Source organism: Hyperolius riggenbachi, chromosome 11, assembly GCF_040937935.1.
Source record: "Hyperolius riggenbachi isolate aHypRig1 chromosome 11, aHypRig1.pri, whole genome shotgun sequence".
Taxonomy (NCBI): domain Eukaryota; kingdom Metazoa; phylum Chordata; class Amphibia; order Anura; family Hyperoliidae; genus Hyperolius; species Hyperolius riggenbachi.
Window position 1 is genome coordinate 123,724,419 of NC_090656.1, and position 17,246 is coordinate 123,741,664.

General features: G+C 43.1%; 1 protein-coding gene across 2 annotated transcripts in view; it reads right to left on the minus strand.

Moving 5' to 3' along the window:
• The window catches only part of LOC137537710 (mucin-5B-like), a 192,995-nt gene that overhangs the window by 38,265 nt on the left and 137,484 nt on the right, over window positions 1–17,246 (minus strand). For both annotated transcript variants that reach the window (XM_068259649.1, XM_068259648.1), the window contains exons 9-11: window positions 14,806–14,843; window positions 13,613–13,768; window positions 6,667–7,560 (exon numbers count right to left, since the gene is read on the minus strand). In XM_068259649.1, the coding sequence (XP_068115750.1) occupies window positions 6,667–7,560; window positions 13,613–13,768; window positions 14,806–14,843 (1,088 nt within the window). The remainder of the gene's footprint in view (window positions 1–6,666; window positions 7,561–13,612; window positions 13,769–14,805; window positions 14,844–17,246) is intronic.

Genomic DNA, 17,246 nt, shown 5'->3' on the forward strand with positions numbered 1-17,246 from the left:
GTATCGCCTTTGTAGAGAAATAATTGCGGCCTGGCATCTTCCACTGCAGTGTCCCAATGCCCACAAATTTACGGAAGGCCTCAGAGTCTACCAACTTGTATGGTAACAGCTGGCGAGCTAACAGTTCTGCCAAGCCAGCTGTCAGATGCCGAGCAAGGGGGTGACTGGCAGAAATTGGCTTCTTCCGCTCAAAGATTTCCTTCATGGACACCTGGCTGCTGTGGGCAGAGGAGCAGGAACCGCTCAAGGGCAGAGGCGGAGTGGAGGAGGGTGGCTGTGAAGGTGCAAGGGAGAAAGCGGCTGAAGATGCTGCACCTAAAGGAGGAAGAGGTGCACATGAAAAAATTTCCAAACCTCTGAGCTCCCCTGGGGTGATGGCACTTTGGTGGCATCAGCAGCTGGCGTTGAAGGGCATGTTGGCTGGCTGTACATAAGTGGCGATACATGCCACCAGCTGTTTCTGACGACAAGCTCCCCCTGCTTCTTTCAGGAACTCGTCTCCTCCTACTCCTCTCTGACTCCCCCATTGGTCATCTTGTCTCTTAGGAACCCATGTGGGATCCGTATCATAATAATCATCCTGCCCAGCTTTGCTTGCCTCAGACACCTCCAAACTGCACCAACAGCAGGTACTTCATCCTCCTCCTCCTCACACATTACATCCATAGTGTCGCCTAACTCACACATATGAGGTGGTGTAACTTGCTTAGCGCCTTCGTCTTGTTGTAGCAGTAGTGGCTCTGAATCAGTGATTTCTCCACCAAATAACTCCTGCGAAGTGTCAAATGCAGTGGATGTGGTGCTTGTAGTAGTGCTGGTGGCTGCAGAAGATGAGGTGTTCTGTGTTAAATAGTCAACAACGTCCTGACAATCTTGGGAGTTGATGGCACGTGCCTTCTTCAGAGCACTGTAATATGGGCCAGGGCTGTACAAAATCACATCAACACGACCTCGCACAGACCTGCGGTTGGCCTTCTTCTGGGTCTGCCTCTACCTCTTCCTCTACCTGGGTAGGTGGGTGCACTGAACACAACAGGTAGGTATATTCAGTGATGAGGTGAGTGCACTGAACACAACAGGTAGGTATAAGCAGTGATGAGGTGAGTGCACTGAACACAACAGGTAGGTATATGCAGTGATGAGGTGGGTTCACTGAAAATAACAGGTAGGTATATGCAGTGATGAGGTGGGTTCACTGAACACAACAGGTAGGTATATGCAGTGAAGAGGTAGGTTCACTGAACACAACTGGTAGGTATATGCAGTACTGGGTATTACAATGTGCACCTGTCCCACACAGGTAGTCACTGCATGTGCTGGGCCTGACTGGCAGTGGCACACACACACAGTATGAATTAGCAAGGCTGTCTATGCAACCCAAGTGTCAGTGGAACACACAGAAAAATAAATAAATCACAGGAACAAGATTAGCTCTCAAAAGAGTTGTGGAGTGCTATTTTAGCAATAAGAAATCAGCAAGGAGCAAGCTAACAAGCCTACAAGAGCCTAACTAATATTTCCCTATGAGAGAGTCTACAGCAGCTGTCCCGTCTCTAATTAGTGCAGGCACACGAGTGAGTGTAATGGCTGACAGTTCCTGCCTTTTATAAGGGGGAAGTGGCTCCAGGAGGGAGTGTAGCCTGATTGGCTACAATGTGCCTGCTGACTGTGATGTAGAGGGTCAAAGTGGACCTTAATGATGCATTATGCAAATCAAACTTCTGGAAAAGTTTGCGGTTCTCCGTGATCGCAAACCCCGGAAGTTCGCCGGGAGCCGTTCGCCGGCGAACCGTTCGGGCCATCTCTATTGAAAACTAGATTTTTGTATTTTAAAAAAGAATTGTAAAACCTAGATGTGTTTATAGAAAATGTTTACAGTTTTGTTTACCCTTTGTGGCAAAAAGGAAGGCAGCGCTCTTTCCCACTTTAAATTGCAAAGTATGTGCCTGCTGCCCCTTCATTTGGACAAAGACATTTATTTCTAGTTTTGGTTCTGTATATTACCACAATGAATTTTAAATGAAACCACTCATTGGGGAGAACAAAACGTTGCATAAAAATGTGAGGCAACTCAGGGGCGTAACTAGAAATCACTGGGCCCCCCTGCGAAAATTTGGATGGGCCCCCCCCCATAGGTACCAATTAATTGTAATGGGGCAGTGTTTCACTATAAAATAATTGTAATGGGGCAGCATTTCACCATAAAATAATCGTAATGCACCAGAAATTAATCGTAAAGTGGGCAGCATTTCACCATAAACAATCGTAAAGTGGGCAGCATTTCACCATAAAATAATCGTAAAGTGGGCAACATTTCACCATAAACTAATCGCAAAGTGGGCAGCATTTCGCCATAAACTAATCGTAAAGTGGGCAGCATTTCACCATAAACTAATCGTAAAGTGGGCAGCATTTCACCATAAACTAATCATAAAGTGGGCAGCATTTTACCATAAAATAATCGTAGAGTGGGCAGCATTTCACCATAAAATAATCGTAAAGTGGGCAGCAGTCACCAGAAAATCGCAATGTGGGCAGCAGTCACCAGAAAATCGCAATGTGGGCAGCGTTCACCAGAAAATTGTACAGTGGGCAGCAGCCATCAGAAAATCGTAATGTGGGCAGCAGGCACCAGAAAATCGCAATGTGGGCAGCAGGCACCAGAAAATCGTACAGTGGGCAGCAGTCACCAGAAAATTCGTACAGTGGGCAGCAGTCACCAGAAAATCGTACAGTGGGCAGCAGTCAACAGAAAATCGTACAGTGGGCAGCAGTCAACAGAAAATCGTACAGTGGGCAGCAGTCACCAGAAAATCGCAATGTGGGCAGCAGTCACCAGAAAATCGTACAGTGGGCAGCAGTCAACAGAAAATCGCAATGTGGGCAGCGTTCACCAGAAAATTGTACAGTGGGCAGCAGTCACCAGAAAATCGTACAGTGGACAGCAATCACCAGAAAAATCGCAATGTGGGCAGCAGTCACCAGAAAATCGTACAGTGGGCAGCAGTCAACAGAAAATCGTACAGTGGACAGCAGTCAACAGAAAATCGCAATGTGGGCAGCAGTCACCAGAAAATCGTACAGTGGGCAGCAGTCACCAGAAAAAGTGCAATGTGGGCAGCAGTCACTAGAAAATCATACAGTGGGCAGCAGGCACCAGAAAAATCGCAATGTGGGCAGCAGGCACCAGAAAAATCGCAATGTGGGCAGCAGACACCAGTAAAATCGCAATGTGGGCAGCAGGCACCAGAAAATTGCAATGTGGGCAGCAGTCAACAGAAAATCGCAATGTGGGCAGCAGACACTTGAAAATCGCAATGTGGGCAGCAGGCACCAGAAAAATCACAATGTGGGCAGCAGTCAACAGAAAATAGAACATTGGACAGCACCTGTAAAAAAAACAAAAAAAAACAAAAAACAAACAAAAAAAACCAATTCACTCACCTGGCAGAAGTCTCCTCTCCTGGCCTCAGATCCCCCGATGATCCTCCTGCACATCTCCCGTGCTGACCGGCAGAGTGCAGGGCTACGGCAAGATGGCTCCCGAAGCCCTGTACTGGAGACACAAATAGTCTCCAGAGCAGGGCTTCAGCGGCCATCTTGCCATAGCCCTGCTCTGCCTCCCGGGAGACAGACTGCGGCTGCAGGGAATGAACTGGCCCGGCGTCTATTAGAAGCTGCGGCCAGTTCCACACCTGGCTGGGGGGTCTTAGAATCGCCCCTGCACATGGCTTGCGGGCCCCGGACGGCCCCGGGCCCCTCTGCGGCTGAGGGGGTCGCATCCCCGGTGGTTACGCCGGTGAGGCAACTAAAGCATTTTTTAACACAATCCTTACATTTCAGGGTTTTAAAAGTAATTGTACAATTTACTCAAAAGCTATTTCATAGATAGGTGTTGGCAAGTCCATTGTTACGTAATTATTGCCTGGAGTTGATATAATGTGGTGTGCTGGCTTGTGGAAGATTTTGCTGTGAACAGACAACATGCTGTCAAAGGCGCTCTACATGCAGGTGAAAGAAGCCATCTTTAGGGCTGGTGCACACCTAGAGTGCTTCTGCACACTTTTAAAATTGCTAGCACTTTCAAAAGTGGTTGGCTAATGTTTTTCTATGGGATGAATCACACCAGAGCGATGTAATTGTTAGAGAAACTTAAACGCGGGTTCTGCAGGCGGGCGGGGCTAACTGTAATGTACTTATACCCGCTAGTGTAGTTACAAAAAATAAATAAATATTGTTTAATGGCAAACATCAAGAGCACGTTATGCACATTTCAGATATATGCAGGATTTTTCTGCTAAAATACAGAAATATGTTTCTATAAAGGTGTTGATATGCTGTGCCGTTGCATATTTTTCACAGCAAGGAGCACGCTGACTGGTACTGGCAGTGGCACTGGCCCAGTGGCCCGTCTGACCGGATGGACTGCCTGCCTGGCAGGCACTGGCAGAGTGGCGGACTGGAGGCAGCTCAGGCAGCGGTGGCAAGCAACAACAACAGTTTACAAAATGGAAGAGAGGAGCAGATAATGAGAGATACAGTGTGACTGACTGACAGGTGCATGTAGCGCACAGGGGGTCAGTCAGCCTTGAAAACAACACTGTGACTGGGTGGCTCTAATAGAGAGGGGAGGAGGCAGGAGACAGGCAGCCAGCACTGAGCACACAAAGATCTTGATCCAGAGCACACACAGCAGCATCTGTGTCTCTCTCAGTCTCAAATACAAATGGTGCGGGTGGGCAGGCTGGCATTTAACGCTCTTCGAGTAGCGTATGATGTCATACACTAAGCGGAGGACTCGGAGGAGCTTGAACCAATTGCGCACAGCCAAGCAGTCATGTGACTGAACAGTCACATGACCGCTGCGCACCTCCCACCGATTGACGTCCGTGCCGTCTCCTCGCCTCGCCGGCTCTGCATTCCAGAATCAGGAAATAGGTGGAGGAGGCAGCCGGGCTACGTTTAAGGGGCAGAGTGATTATTGCCCCACGCTAGAGCCAGCCCCGCTTCCACACCTGTACTAGTCTACCAACAGGTAACAGCTTCGACACTCCGAATCTAAAAGACTCAGTGGAGTGACAGTATTGTATAATCACAAAACAGAAGCTAAGCAAGCTGAAATAATACTAACCATTAAATCTCAACAATGTGCAGCAGGAATTGCTTATTTATGAAGTGAATTTTTACTTTCAGCATTTTCCCATATGTAATTTGAAAGAGGAAAGGCAGCATATTGAAATCAAAAAGCAACCTTCTGAATCACACACAGGAAAAAACAGGCAGCATGCTGCATAATTTCACATCACGTATGCAAGTCACCTATAGCTGCGCATGGCACGGCTAGAGGGATTGGCACGTGTACACACCTTGTTCCGTCCTGCGATTGGAAATGGCCTCTTTAACTTTTGATGTCAATATGTGTAAACAAGTAAAATACGCAAGAAGCAATATTTGTATTGACGCCTTCTAATGTATCCATTATCCAGTGAAAGCAATCACTAAAGAGGAACTGTACTAAAAATAATGTAACGAATGCTTTCTTTGCTGAAACAAAAGTAAAAGTTAGAGGGGTTTTACTAACACTTTCAACAAATGATCATTGCTATTTGTTACAGTAGAGATAATTTGTTAATAAGGCACTTATTTACCAATCTGTCCTCTAACTGCTGCCGCTGGGGGCGAGCATGCGTGCCGCTCATAATCATCAATAGAGGAGTACCTATGCCCATGGGATAATAAGTCAAGTCTGGAAGGGCATAAATATACAGCCATAATCGAGGCAACTGGTTGAAGCACACAACTAGAAACAGTAAAGATATTGATAGTAGGAAATTTATAAACAAACTGGGTCTAATTTACTTACTGTAGATTCTCAGAGTTAGGAAAATAATGGACAAGGGCCCATCTGCACCTGTAACAGTGCACAATGCTTGCCAACATTGCTGGCCATGGTGGTACAAGGTATGGCATGGCCCCAACAGTGTAAAGGGGCTGTATATACACTATATCAAAATGCAGCTGTTTACATTGTTTTCTATCTCAGTCCCCACACATTTAGTTAACTACAGCAGTGTATCCCAACCCTGTCCTCAAGGCCCACCAACACTGCATGTTTTATAGAAATCCAGACTGGTGTAGTTAACCAGCTCTGCTGTTACACAGACTACCCCACACGTGAATACATGGGGCTTTAAAGAGAATCTGTACTTTAAAATTCTTACAATAAAAAGCATACCATTCTATTCATTATGTTCTCCTGGGCCCCTCTGTGCTGTTTCTGCCACTGCCTGCTGCAATCCTGGCTTGTAATTGCCAGTTTTAGATGGTGTTTACAAACAAAAGACATGGCTGTTACCAGCTTGTGATAGGCTGTGGAGAGGGTGTGTATAGCTTCTGCCAATAACAGCAGACAGCACATTCCTGCCTGAGCCTGACAGAGCCTACAGAAGATTAGATTATATAACAGAGATAACACAGCCACTGCGCAACTAGAAAAGGCTGCAGTAAGCCAGACCACATTTGAACAGGTATAGGAATTTATAGGATAGAAGAAATAAGGCTGAAAATTTTGTTACAGAGTCTCTTTAAAATATGTACTGTTGGTGGGCCTTTAGACTTGGGGTGAGGAACTCTGATAACAGTACAATAAATGTTTATGTTACTTACTGAAAGTTGGCGGTGATTCAGAGGAGCTTTGATTTGTTGATGGATAAGTTGTCTTACTTTTAGTTAATGATACACTCTGTGAATATCCAGTTTGCATTTCTGCAGCTGTGCTTGAAGGTTTGGTAGCTTTAGTTATCTTTGAAAGTCCAGTGTAAATTGAAAACATTGTGTTGTTGAGGGTAGGTGTGGTGGTGAGCTGGGTCGAAGATCTCAGTGTCGTCAGAGTACTAATATGCATAGTTTTAATGGATGTGGAGGAACTTAATGGGATAGTTTTTGACACTGGAATTGTGTCAGAATAAAAGTGTGTTGTGGGTGTAAATGTTGTTGGTGTGGTGACCATCTTAAGAAATGAACCAGTAACATAAATATTTGTTGTTCTAGATTCAATAGTCGCTTTAGAGGTGGTTTCAGTAGTTTCACTGGGTGAGGGAGAACTTATCATGACAGTCCTAGACACCGAAAAAGTGTCAGGATAAGTGAGTGTTGTTGCAGGTGTAAGGGTAGGGGTATAAGTAGTTGTAATTAATGAAGGCAAACTTGAAGAAAACTCCTTGTGAATTGTTCTGGGAACAGTAGTTGGTGACAAAGTGAAAGGAATGATGGATGAGGTTAGCTTTGGAGTAGTCGATGAGATGTGTGATGTCAATTCAGATTCTGTTACTTTTCTTGTAATTGAAAAGCCTTCCTTTGTTGAGGATGAAACACTAGCTGAGATTACATTGGTTCCATTGGTTGGTTTTGCAGTTGAGTGTAGAGCAGAATATGAGGAGGGAGTACTGAGTGACTTAAGCAAGGCTGTATAAAATGTGCTCCTGCTGCTGGTTTCTGTTGTTTTAGATTCCAATGAAATTCCGGTGGGAAGGATCTCCGTTAAGAACTCTGTGATGGTAACTAGAGATTTAGAGGGTGAAAACAAGGTTAGTCTCATCATATCAACAAGCACTTCTGAAGACATTTAAACTGATGATGAAATAAATACAGTAATCAAATCTTATTGGCTTTAGTTCTTAGAGTGTGTGTAAGGAATCCAGTGGAGAAGGATAGATTGGTGGATGGGGCTTTCAATGCCGTATGGTGTGCTGAGCCAGACTTCTGGAAAGGCCTCAAAAACCATATCCTTGGGCACTGAAAAAACAGAAGGTTAGAAGGGTGGATGGACTTAGGGAGAAATAAGAGGCCACATGTCAAAATAATCTCTCCTGCTCTGTAGCTGCCTTGCCTTGCTGCACACACAGCCTGAATTCTAGAGCTCTGTGCATCTTCCTTACTTCCTGGTTTGCGATGAGACTGGACTATCTCCTGATGATACAGGAACATACACGCTACAGTTTAGTGTCAGGGTTGTAGAGAAGAGCTCCACTTTACAACTCAAGCTGAGCTGAACAGTATAGCTGGTCAGAGTCTGTTAATGACTTAAGCAATTCCTTCTGTCCCCTGGCCCTGGACCAGAAAGAGATAAGGTGTTTTTTTCCCCTAGAGAAATTTATGGCAGCCCCTTCTAAATTAAATCTTACCCCCTTGCTGGCTTTTTATAAAGGTAGCAGTATTGCAGTAATTGTTAGCCATGTTAGCCATCAGTAAAAAAAATAATAAAAGAAAAATCTGTTAAAGAATCAGTAAAAGCATGAAAAGTCTGAAGAATGCTTAGCAATAATCAGATCCTTAACACATGCATTTTAGGGTCTTCTTGTTATTGGCAATTTATAACAAATATTGACTGCATCTATTATTATTATTTTAATAACATTTTGATAGCAAGATATTTTTTCAGTGCACAATCGTGTACTGTGCACAGTTCTTGCACAGTGACAGTGGTCTCTCCCTCTGTATGTGCTGGTAGTTGGGTACATTCACTAGACTGTAGTAAGCAGCATAATGTGTGTATTATACATGCAATGCATTGCGCTCTACTCATCGTGCGTAAGACTTTATGCACATCATTCATCTTACTACAGTTTAGTGAATATACCCATTGTTTCATCTCTCCTACTCCTTGGAGAGTTGACAGGGCTTCTAGGTCCCTTCAGTACTTCATCTGGCTACCTGTTCTTTGGGGGGGGGGGGGGGGGGGTAGGAAAGCTGGTCAGGTGGAGGCTAGTGATAGTGGGCCTTGGGCGGTAAAAGGTACAAATCCAGCCCTGAAGGTGTTCTCCATTCAAAAGAGTCTTCCAGTTTTATTGTTGGGATTTTAAAACTACATAACTGTATTGATTCTACTATACACTCCCAAAAAGGTTATGAAGCTTTGGAAAATTTAAAGAACATTGGCAATGTTCTTTCTATATTTTATTGAAAACTGTACAAAAACCACACAACAACTGAAACTGACATTTTTTTGTTTTATAAAACAAATGTTCATTTTGAATTTTCATTAAGAAATAGACTGACTTTCTCATAAGTAAAGACAAACACTATATCAATAATCTGGGACTAACTGGACCACGGAATTTGAGGAGTAATAGAGTTATGAGGTGTATAACACTATTTAGACAGTATACACTTGACTTGCAGATTGAAAAAGGGCACTGTTGTATTTGGGTGCTGGTGGTGATAGCCACTAGTAGAATATCAGTAAAATTACCAATATTCTACCATTTGGCTCTAGCTAATACTGATAGGAAAATATCAGTAACAATTACTAATATTTTACTACCACCTGACCCTATTCTCACTTAAACCCTTTGTCTAACAATGCCTAACCCTAACCAACCCCCTGCTCACAATCTCTGCCAATATATATGATAATAATTGAGTGCCGCTGTTGCCGAAATTACTTTTCACATGACACCCCTTTTCCTGCTTACATTTTTGCTATACATGTGAAGCAGATTTTGATTGGACAAAGTTGCCCAAAATGAAAACAGTATCCCCTATTGTTAGTAATAATTACTACTTAAGCCAGATCTCACAAGATGATTGGCCACTGCTATTGCAAAAAGAGGAGGTATTACAGAGTACCCAGTGAGGTTACAGAGAACCAGAAGCTCTTGGGATATTTGTAGAGTGCTAATGATTTGAATATTCAATCACTGTCTGAAGTTAAGCATTATGGTGTAACCTCCTGCTTATGTGAAGCCGAATTCTTTAAAATAATTTAAATTTTAAGAAAGTGAACTAGTTTGTGTCATTTTTCAGTAGATGAGTTTTGGGGGACTCTTTTTGACCAACTACAAAATATTAATAGTTTTCCATCTCCATGATTTAAATGGGTACCTCACAAATCACTCATTCCATTGTTTCAAAATGTACCTCTACTTCAGTCGATGTTGTAGGGCCTACTGGACCTCTGTTATGGTTATGTATTGTTGATCCTGTCACTAGCGGTTGGCACAGGCTCCCACACAGTGGAGTGTCTAAGTAGAAAATGGTCTTCACAGACCGTCCTTGCAGGGGGCTATGGCCTGCTACCCCTAGTGAACAGGAGATGTCTTTGCTGCAACCAACTAGCAGGTCACGTCTTGTAATTGCCTCACCAATGATAGGGAAACAGGTGAGGTCACAACTAGCAGAGCCCTTGCAACAGTTCAGGGTAGGCAGGGCTCTAGCAGACATCACACTTGTAGCAAAAGCATGTTTACAATTTCCCAAACTGCATGTGAATTTTAATCACACTTGCTTTTTTGAGAAACCGATTTTGCACCTTTGATCTCAGCTTTCCATGTAGTGTAAGGGCTGGTTCACACGGACGCTTGACGTCGGAAGCCGCGACATCCTGTGACGTCTCGTTCGGGGGCAGCGGTACGGTGATCGTCAGCTTCCAGTTGTGATCGACTTTTCTCATCCCCGCAAGGGGACATGAAGACGCAGCGGCTAAGCGACCCTAGAAGCCGCGTGCTGGCTGAAACTACGCGTTAAATCGGGATCAGAATGTACCGTTTGTGCAATCGATGTTAATCGCCGGTAACCGCACGATGCTAAATGCTCCCATTCATTGAATCCCAAACTCTTGGAGGTAAACGCCGCCAAGCGTCCATGTGAACCAGCCCTAAGACTGTAGAGAAGTCAAAAACAGGTTCCAATGTTAGCAAAAATGTTGTAACCACCTGAGCTATTACCTCTGTATCTTGTCCCTAAGTATTCCTTTTTGTCATTTCCTCCACCACCAGCTTCCCAAAGCATGCTGTATTGCCATTTGTCTTTCTACAAGTCATCAAATGTTTCCTTGTTTTTTCAGTGTCTAGGCAATAGCAGGGCCAGTGACAGGAAAAGGTCTTCAAGCCCCAAGACTTGAAGACAGTGGTAGCAGGCTTCCATTTACACACATTACCTGCCTATCACTATCAATATCAGTCTGTCCTCCATATGCACATCTACCAGCATCAGGGCATCTGTTCCCTGCCCTTGTCCAAGGGCAGGGAGGGCACAAGTAGAGTAGAGCGGATTCAATCGGGCAATTTACCTTGCTGCTGTTCATGGGGTCACAGCGCTGGATTGCCAGGACAAAGGAGGATGGATCCTAACGTGGCTTCCCCCTCTAGAGGTAAGTATTCCCAAGAGGGTTTTTTTCAGGTTACAGGTTTTCTTGAACCCTCTGGGCGATACAATTACATCGCCCAGGAGGGGGCGCAGCACTTTTTTTTAATGTTTTTTTTTTTTTAAATCATGTAGCTAGCCTAGCATTAGGTACACGATACCCGCTGTGCAGAGGAATCCCCCACCCCCTCTGATCGCCTCCGGCGATCAGCACAAGCAGGAGATTCCGTTCAGATCTCCTGCTTGGCTTCCACCGTTGCCATTGCGATGCTCGCGATGACGTCATCGACGTCGTGACGTCAGAGGGAGTCCCGATCCACCCCTTAGCACTGCCTGGTTGGTCAGCACTTATTGGCCAGGCTGCGCAAGGGGTCTGGGGGGGGGGCGGCCTGAGAAAGCCTCCTGCGCGACATACCCCGAGCTCAGCTCGGGATTATTGCCCAGGAGATTAAAGGACAACTGAAGTGAAAAAAATATAGAGGCTACAATATGTATTTCCTTTTAAACAATACCAGTTCCCTGAATTCCTGGCAGCCCTACTGCTCTATTTGGTTGCAAAGTGTCCAAATAACACCAGAAACAAGCATGCACCTATTCTTATCAGATCTGACAATAGTATCAGAAATACTCCGATCTGCTGCATGCTTGTTCAATATGGCTGAAATATTAGAGGCAGATGATAAGCAGGATAGCCAGGCAACTGGTGTTGCCTAAAAGGAAATAAACATAGCAGCCTCCATATCCATTCCTCTTCAGTTGTCCTTTAAAGCAGACTTAAACTCTTGCACAGGAGACAAGGAAAACACAGAGAAATCCAACCTGCATGTATTTACAGAGAACAGCCTGTCTAATTGTTCCTGATTTGCAAGTAATCAGCAAATGCAAATTAAGGCTGTCAGTTCTGTCTAAACTGTATCAATGCTCTATGCTAATATGTTAACACTGGATGTTAACCCTTTCTCTGCTCCCAGTAAACACTGCAGGATCTTTGTTGGAGTTCTACAAACTGTAAAAAAGAAATGTTTTTCTTTAAAGTTTATTATGCTGTTGCTTATCTTTTAAAGCAGCTAGGAATTTCTGAGTTTAGGTGCGCTTTAAAGGGAACTCGTGGTGAGAGACATATGGAGGCTGACATATTTGTTTCCTTTTTAAACAATGCATGTTGCCTTGCTGTTTTGCTGATCCACTGTGTCTAACATTTTAAGCAATAGCCTCTGGGCAACCATGCAGAACAGATGTTTTTTTAAAAAAAAACAAAACATCTGACAAGATTATCAGCATGCTTGTTTCAGGTGTGTGATTCAGACACTACTGACCAAAACGATAAATATGGCAGCCTTCATATGTGTTAAATATTAGTACTCATATACTGTATAAAAAGGAGGCCATTGCTCTGAATACAAAAATCAAAAACAAAGTAAAAATGTGGGGTTTAACAGCCTAGTACTCTTATGCATAAAACATGACTTAATAGTAATGCCAATAAATAGAGGGACTATCCGCTCTAGTATTGGCTTCCAGCATACTCTGATTATACCAGTTTGTTTTGGTTTATTTGCAGAGATGACTATTGGATGAAATTATAATCGGCCGAGTATTGGGCTGACAGGACGAGAAAAACATGTGATGCATACCTGGATGTGGCTGTATATACGTTTTTTGTTTTGTTTTTGTAAGTGCATATGGTCTGTTACAAACATATTGATCTCCAGAGACTATACTATTTTAAAGTATGCCTTTTTATTGAGCACTTGTTGGCTTGGACTATTTGATTGATTCATTATACATACTGTATTTTTTGGACTAGAAGACTCACTTTTTCTCCCCCCAAAAGACGAGAAAAAAAGTCACTGCGTGTTAAAGTTCAAATGCAGGGAGTTCCTGACTTGTGAATGCCTGTCAATACGAACCTCCAACCCGCCGCAATGTTGGGTACTCTCTGTACTGTGCCCATGCAGAGGAGGACACATGGGAGACACAAGAGGACAGAGGAGGACACAGACACAAGAAGTACAAGGGGGCATAATCCACAAGATGCCCCTTCACCAGGTTTAGTATATATTTTTTCTCCTTGATTTTGTCCCCTAAACCTAGGTGCGTCTTATGGTGAGGAGCGTCTTATAGTCCGAAAAATACGGTATGTTCCTTTTTCATGCTGCAGATGTTTTTATAAACCGTCCTGTATTCATAAACCATGAACACAGAAAAATCCTCTGCCTCTGAAGAAGTGACCTGGTCATAGGTCACAAAACATGCATTAGGCTATTGACACTATGACCAATGTGTATTAAGGACTGTTTTATGCTATATCACTTGTATGACTATTTATTGGCATTAATATTAAAAGTTATGTTTTATGCATAAGATTATTAGAAAGTTAAAGCCTCAATTTATATTTTGTTTGTTTGTTTTTGAGCCTCTATATGTCTCTCACCTCAGGTTCCTTTTAATACTTTTAGAAGTATTTTACCTGGAGTTGTTGCAGGGGTGAATAGACAGTCTGTTGACATCAGCGCTAACATTCCATCATCCATGCAATATCCAACTGGACAAATCTTACCATTCACATAAGCAGTTATTGAATCTCCTTTGCGATACGTTTGTCCATTATAACAGCACAAGCATTCTGGCACATAAGCACAGATACACAAGTCATGGTGTTAATATAAGTATACACTTTTACACAGCAATAGAATACTGTACGTGTTACAGATTTCAATATGAGAAATATTGTCAATAAAAATAAATATAAGACTAGCGGATTTGACTTTAAAGAATGATTGAAACCCCAAGTGGAGTTAATTAAGTTTGCTCAAATGTAAATAAAAGCTGAGAAATGTTTGTTTTTTCAACAATAATGCCTCTTGTACATCGTCTGATTATCTTTTGGGAAACACCTATGTAATTTTCCATCAAATAATTACTTGCTGTTTGAATGAAAGTAACTAAGTCAACATTTTCAAGGGGTATGAATAATTATGGGCAGCACTATAATATATATATATATATATATATATATATATATATATATATATATATATATATATATATATATATGTACTGTATATATAAGTAGCGGACGGTAGAGTCAGAGGAACTTGTGTTACTGATCTACTGATCTGTGAATGCATTAACATTTGACCCAAATACTTTAAATACATATTTTTTGCGTATATGATGGTTACACATTCACCAATGGTAGGTGTGGAATCTTCCAAAGTGTGAGGTCTAAGCAGCCACTGGTCTTCACCAGAGCATCTTACAAGGCTTGTTGGCCCTCTACTACTAGCAGACAGTGGAGTGGACTTCTTTACTGCTAGTAGCTACTAGATTTTGCACCTGGTATTGCCCAACTAGAGACAGAGAGAACAGGTAGCTTTGCCAGGTGAATTTGATAGCCTGTGTCAAGGCAAGATGTGGTCAGGGCCACAGGCCTAGGTCAAACAGGCAGTAATCAGACTTGTTTAATAGGTTATGACAGAAAGAAGGCAGGCTTGTTCGATAAACGTAGCAGAAGGTCAGAACTTGCAGCTAACTTGAGGGATTGGTCAATCATAGCTGAGTAAGAGACAGGAGGTATTTAAACAAGTGAGGTCATAGTTCAAAATGAAAGACAGGCAATATTTAAATATTGTTAAAGGGCAAATCAAAAAGTGCACTTACCTCCAGTCTTGTTATCACAAAGTTTTTCAGCTTCATTGCTAATGAAGAATAGAGAAAAAAATGTTAACAAGCTCATATGTATATAATTAACCACCCTGGCGTTCTATTTATTGCGCCAGGGTGGATGCGCAGCACTATTTTTTTTTAAATCATGTAGCTAGCCTAGCGCTAGCTACATGATGCCCCCCTCCCTTCCGCATCCCTCCCACCCCTCCGATCGCAGCCGGCGCTATTACCCATAAGGACATCCCGTTCTGAACGGGATTTTCTTTAGGGCTTCCCAACGGAGTTCCGATCCACCCCTCAGCGCTGCCTGGCACTGATTGGCCAGGCTGCACAGGGGTCTCGGGGGGCGGCGTGTTACGCGGCGGGTAGCGGCGCATCGACGGTGTGCGGCTCCAACACGCAGCAAGCAAAGTGCTTGCTGCGTGTTTTTTTTTTTTTATTTTTTAATTATGAAAATCGGCCCGGTGGGGCCTGAGCGGCGCCCTCCGGCGGTCATAGACGAGCTGAGCTCGTTCATACCGCCAAGGAGGTTAAAAGGATGATTTAACCAAAATTATTATTTCAGGGTTGATGGATGGTCCTTTATGCCAGGTACACATGATACAATTTTCTGTTAGATTTACCTGCCAGATCGATTTTTTTCAACATGTCCAGTCTTAATTTAGATCGATTTTCCAATCAATTTCTGTTCACTTCTATGGAAATCGATTGGAAAATCGAACAGAAAATTGATCGAAATTAAGATTGGACATGTTGGAAATAAATCGATCTAGTGGGTAAATCTAACAGAAAATTGTATCCTATGTACCTAACATTAGAAGATAGTAATTACTGTTCTTGCACATGTAAGTACTCACCATCAGAATCTCATGAGTTTGTGCAACCAGCAGATTACTGAACCCCATCAGAATTCATTAACTGGAATATTGAGTAGACTGATATTTGCAGGGCTTGTTACAGAATCAGTATATTAAAGCTTATCTACACTTTCTTTCTGCCCCCTACAACTTTTTTACACTAAAAATGCACCCTCTTATCCAACTGAAGTTTAAGTGATGAGGCTTTTGAACACTGCTAGAGGCAGGAAACCATGATACCAGAAAAGCTTGGCTTCTTGTGGTTCCTGCTGGGAAGAAGTGTGGTGTTTGCATTACCCTCTCCCTCCCTTCAACAACCCCCCCTACACACACAAACACACACACTTCCCCAGTGTATTCATTGGTGAGTGGGCCCTAAGGGAATGATGTGGCAGGCCAGTGTTGGTTTTTTTGAGTATCAGTCATTAAGAGAAGGTAAGGTGTCAGAACATAATATAATGTGCTGTAGTATATGGCTTACAGAACCTACGGGCAAAAATAAATGACTTATCTCCTCTAAAACAAATATCTTACTGAGTTTGCAGACATTGCTCCAGGGACCCATACAAACCCTGTCATAGAAGCACTTTTTGGTCCTGGTTAACTAAACTAAAGCATTATTCAGCTTAGTGCACTGGAGTAGCATTAGTTGCCAGGTGGTATGTGATCACATGCTGCCCTGGCAAATATGGTGCAGAAAACTGCAGACTCCCTGGTCCCACTGGGCAGAGTGGTACCCAATTGAACACATTTATTAAACACTGCACATTGGGCTGTATCCTCTGATCTAGGTCTACCCACATACCTTTAAATGTTTGAGGGCACCTTATAAGTAGAAAAGCAAAACCCCCATCTTCCCCCTACAAAGCACCTGTGTCCTAATGTGATAGGGAACCCGAGGTAAGAGACATATGGAGGTTGAAGTATTGATTACCTTTTAAACAATACACATTGCCTGGCTATACTGCTGATCCACTGCCATAAACCCTGAACAAGTATGCAGATCAAATGTTTCTGACAAGATTAGCTGCATGCTTGTTTCAGGCACTACAGATCAGAAGGATCAGCAGGACTGCCAGACAACTGGAATTGTTTAAAAGGAAATATATATGGCAGCCTCCATATCTCGCTTACCTCAGGTTCCTTTTAAGAATAAGGGACTCTTGTTTATCTCTGGCACTCAGAAGGTGTTACTATAGTAGGGCCGCATTCGGTCTTTCCTTAATAAGAGGGCAACCAAATATCCACTCAGGCCTATGGAGGATATTTGAACTTCTTGCCCCATCTTCTCTTCGGTCTATTCTTCTAGGAAGATAAGCATCCTCAACAGCAAAACAAACTGAGACCCACCAATGTTGCATCGGCCTATTTGAATTTGCTACCAAGGATATCAATTGGCTTTGGAGAAAGGGACAATTGGAAACCTCACATCAGCAGGAAATGAAAATATGCTGGGGGGCCAGTGAGTTACAGTAGGGTGTTTGGCAAGAACAGATGGCTGATCTGAATTCTGGAATCAACAATATGACAGAAGAAAAACACAGGTGAAGAAAGGAATGTATATCTGAACACTGAAAA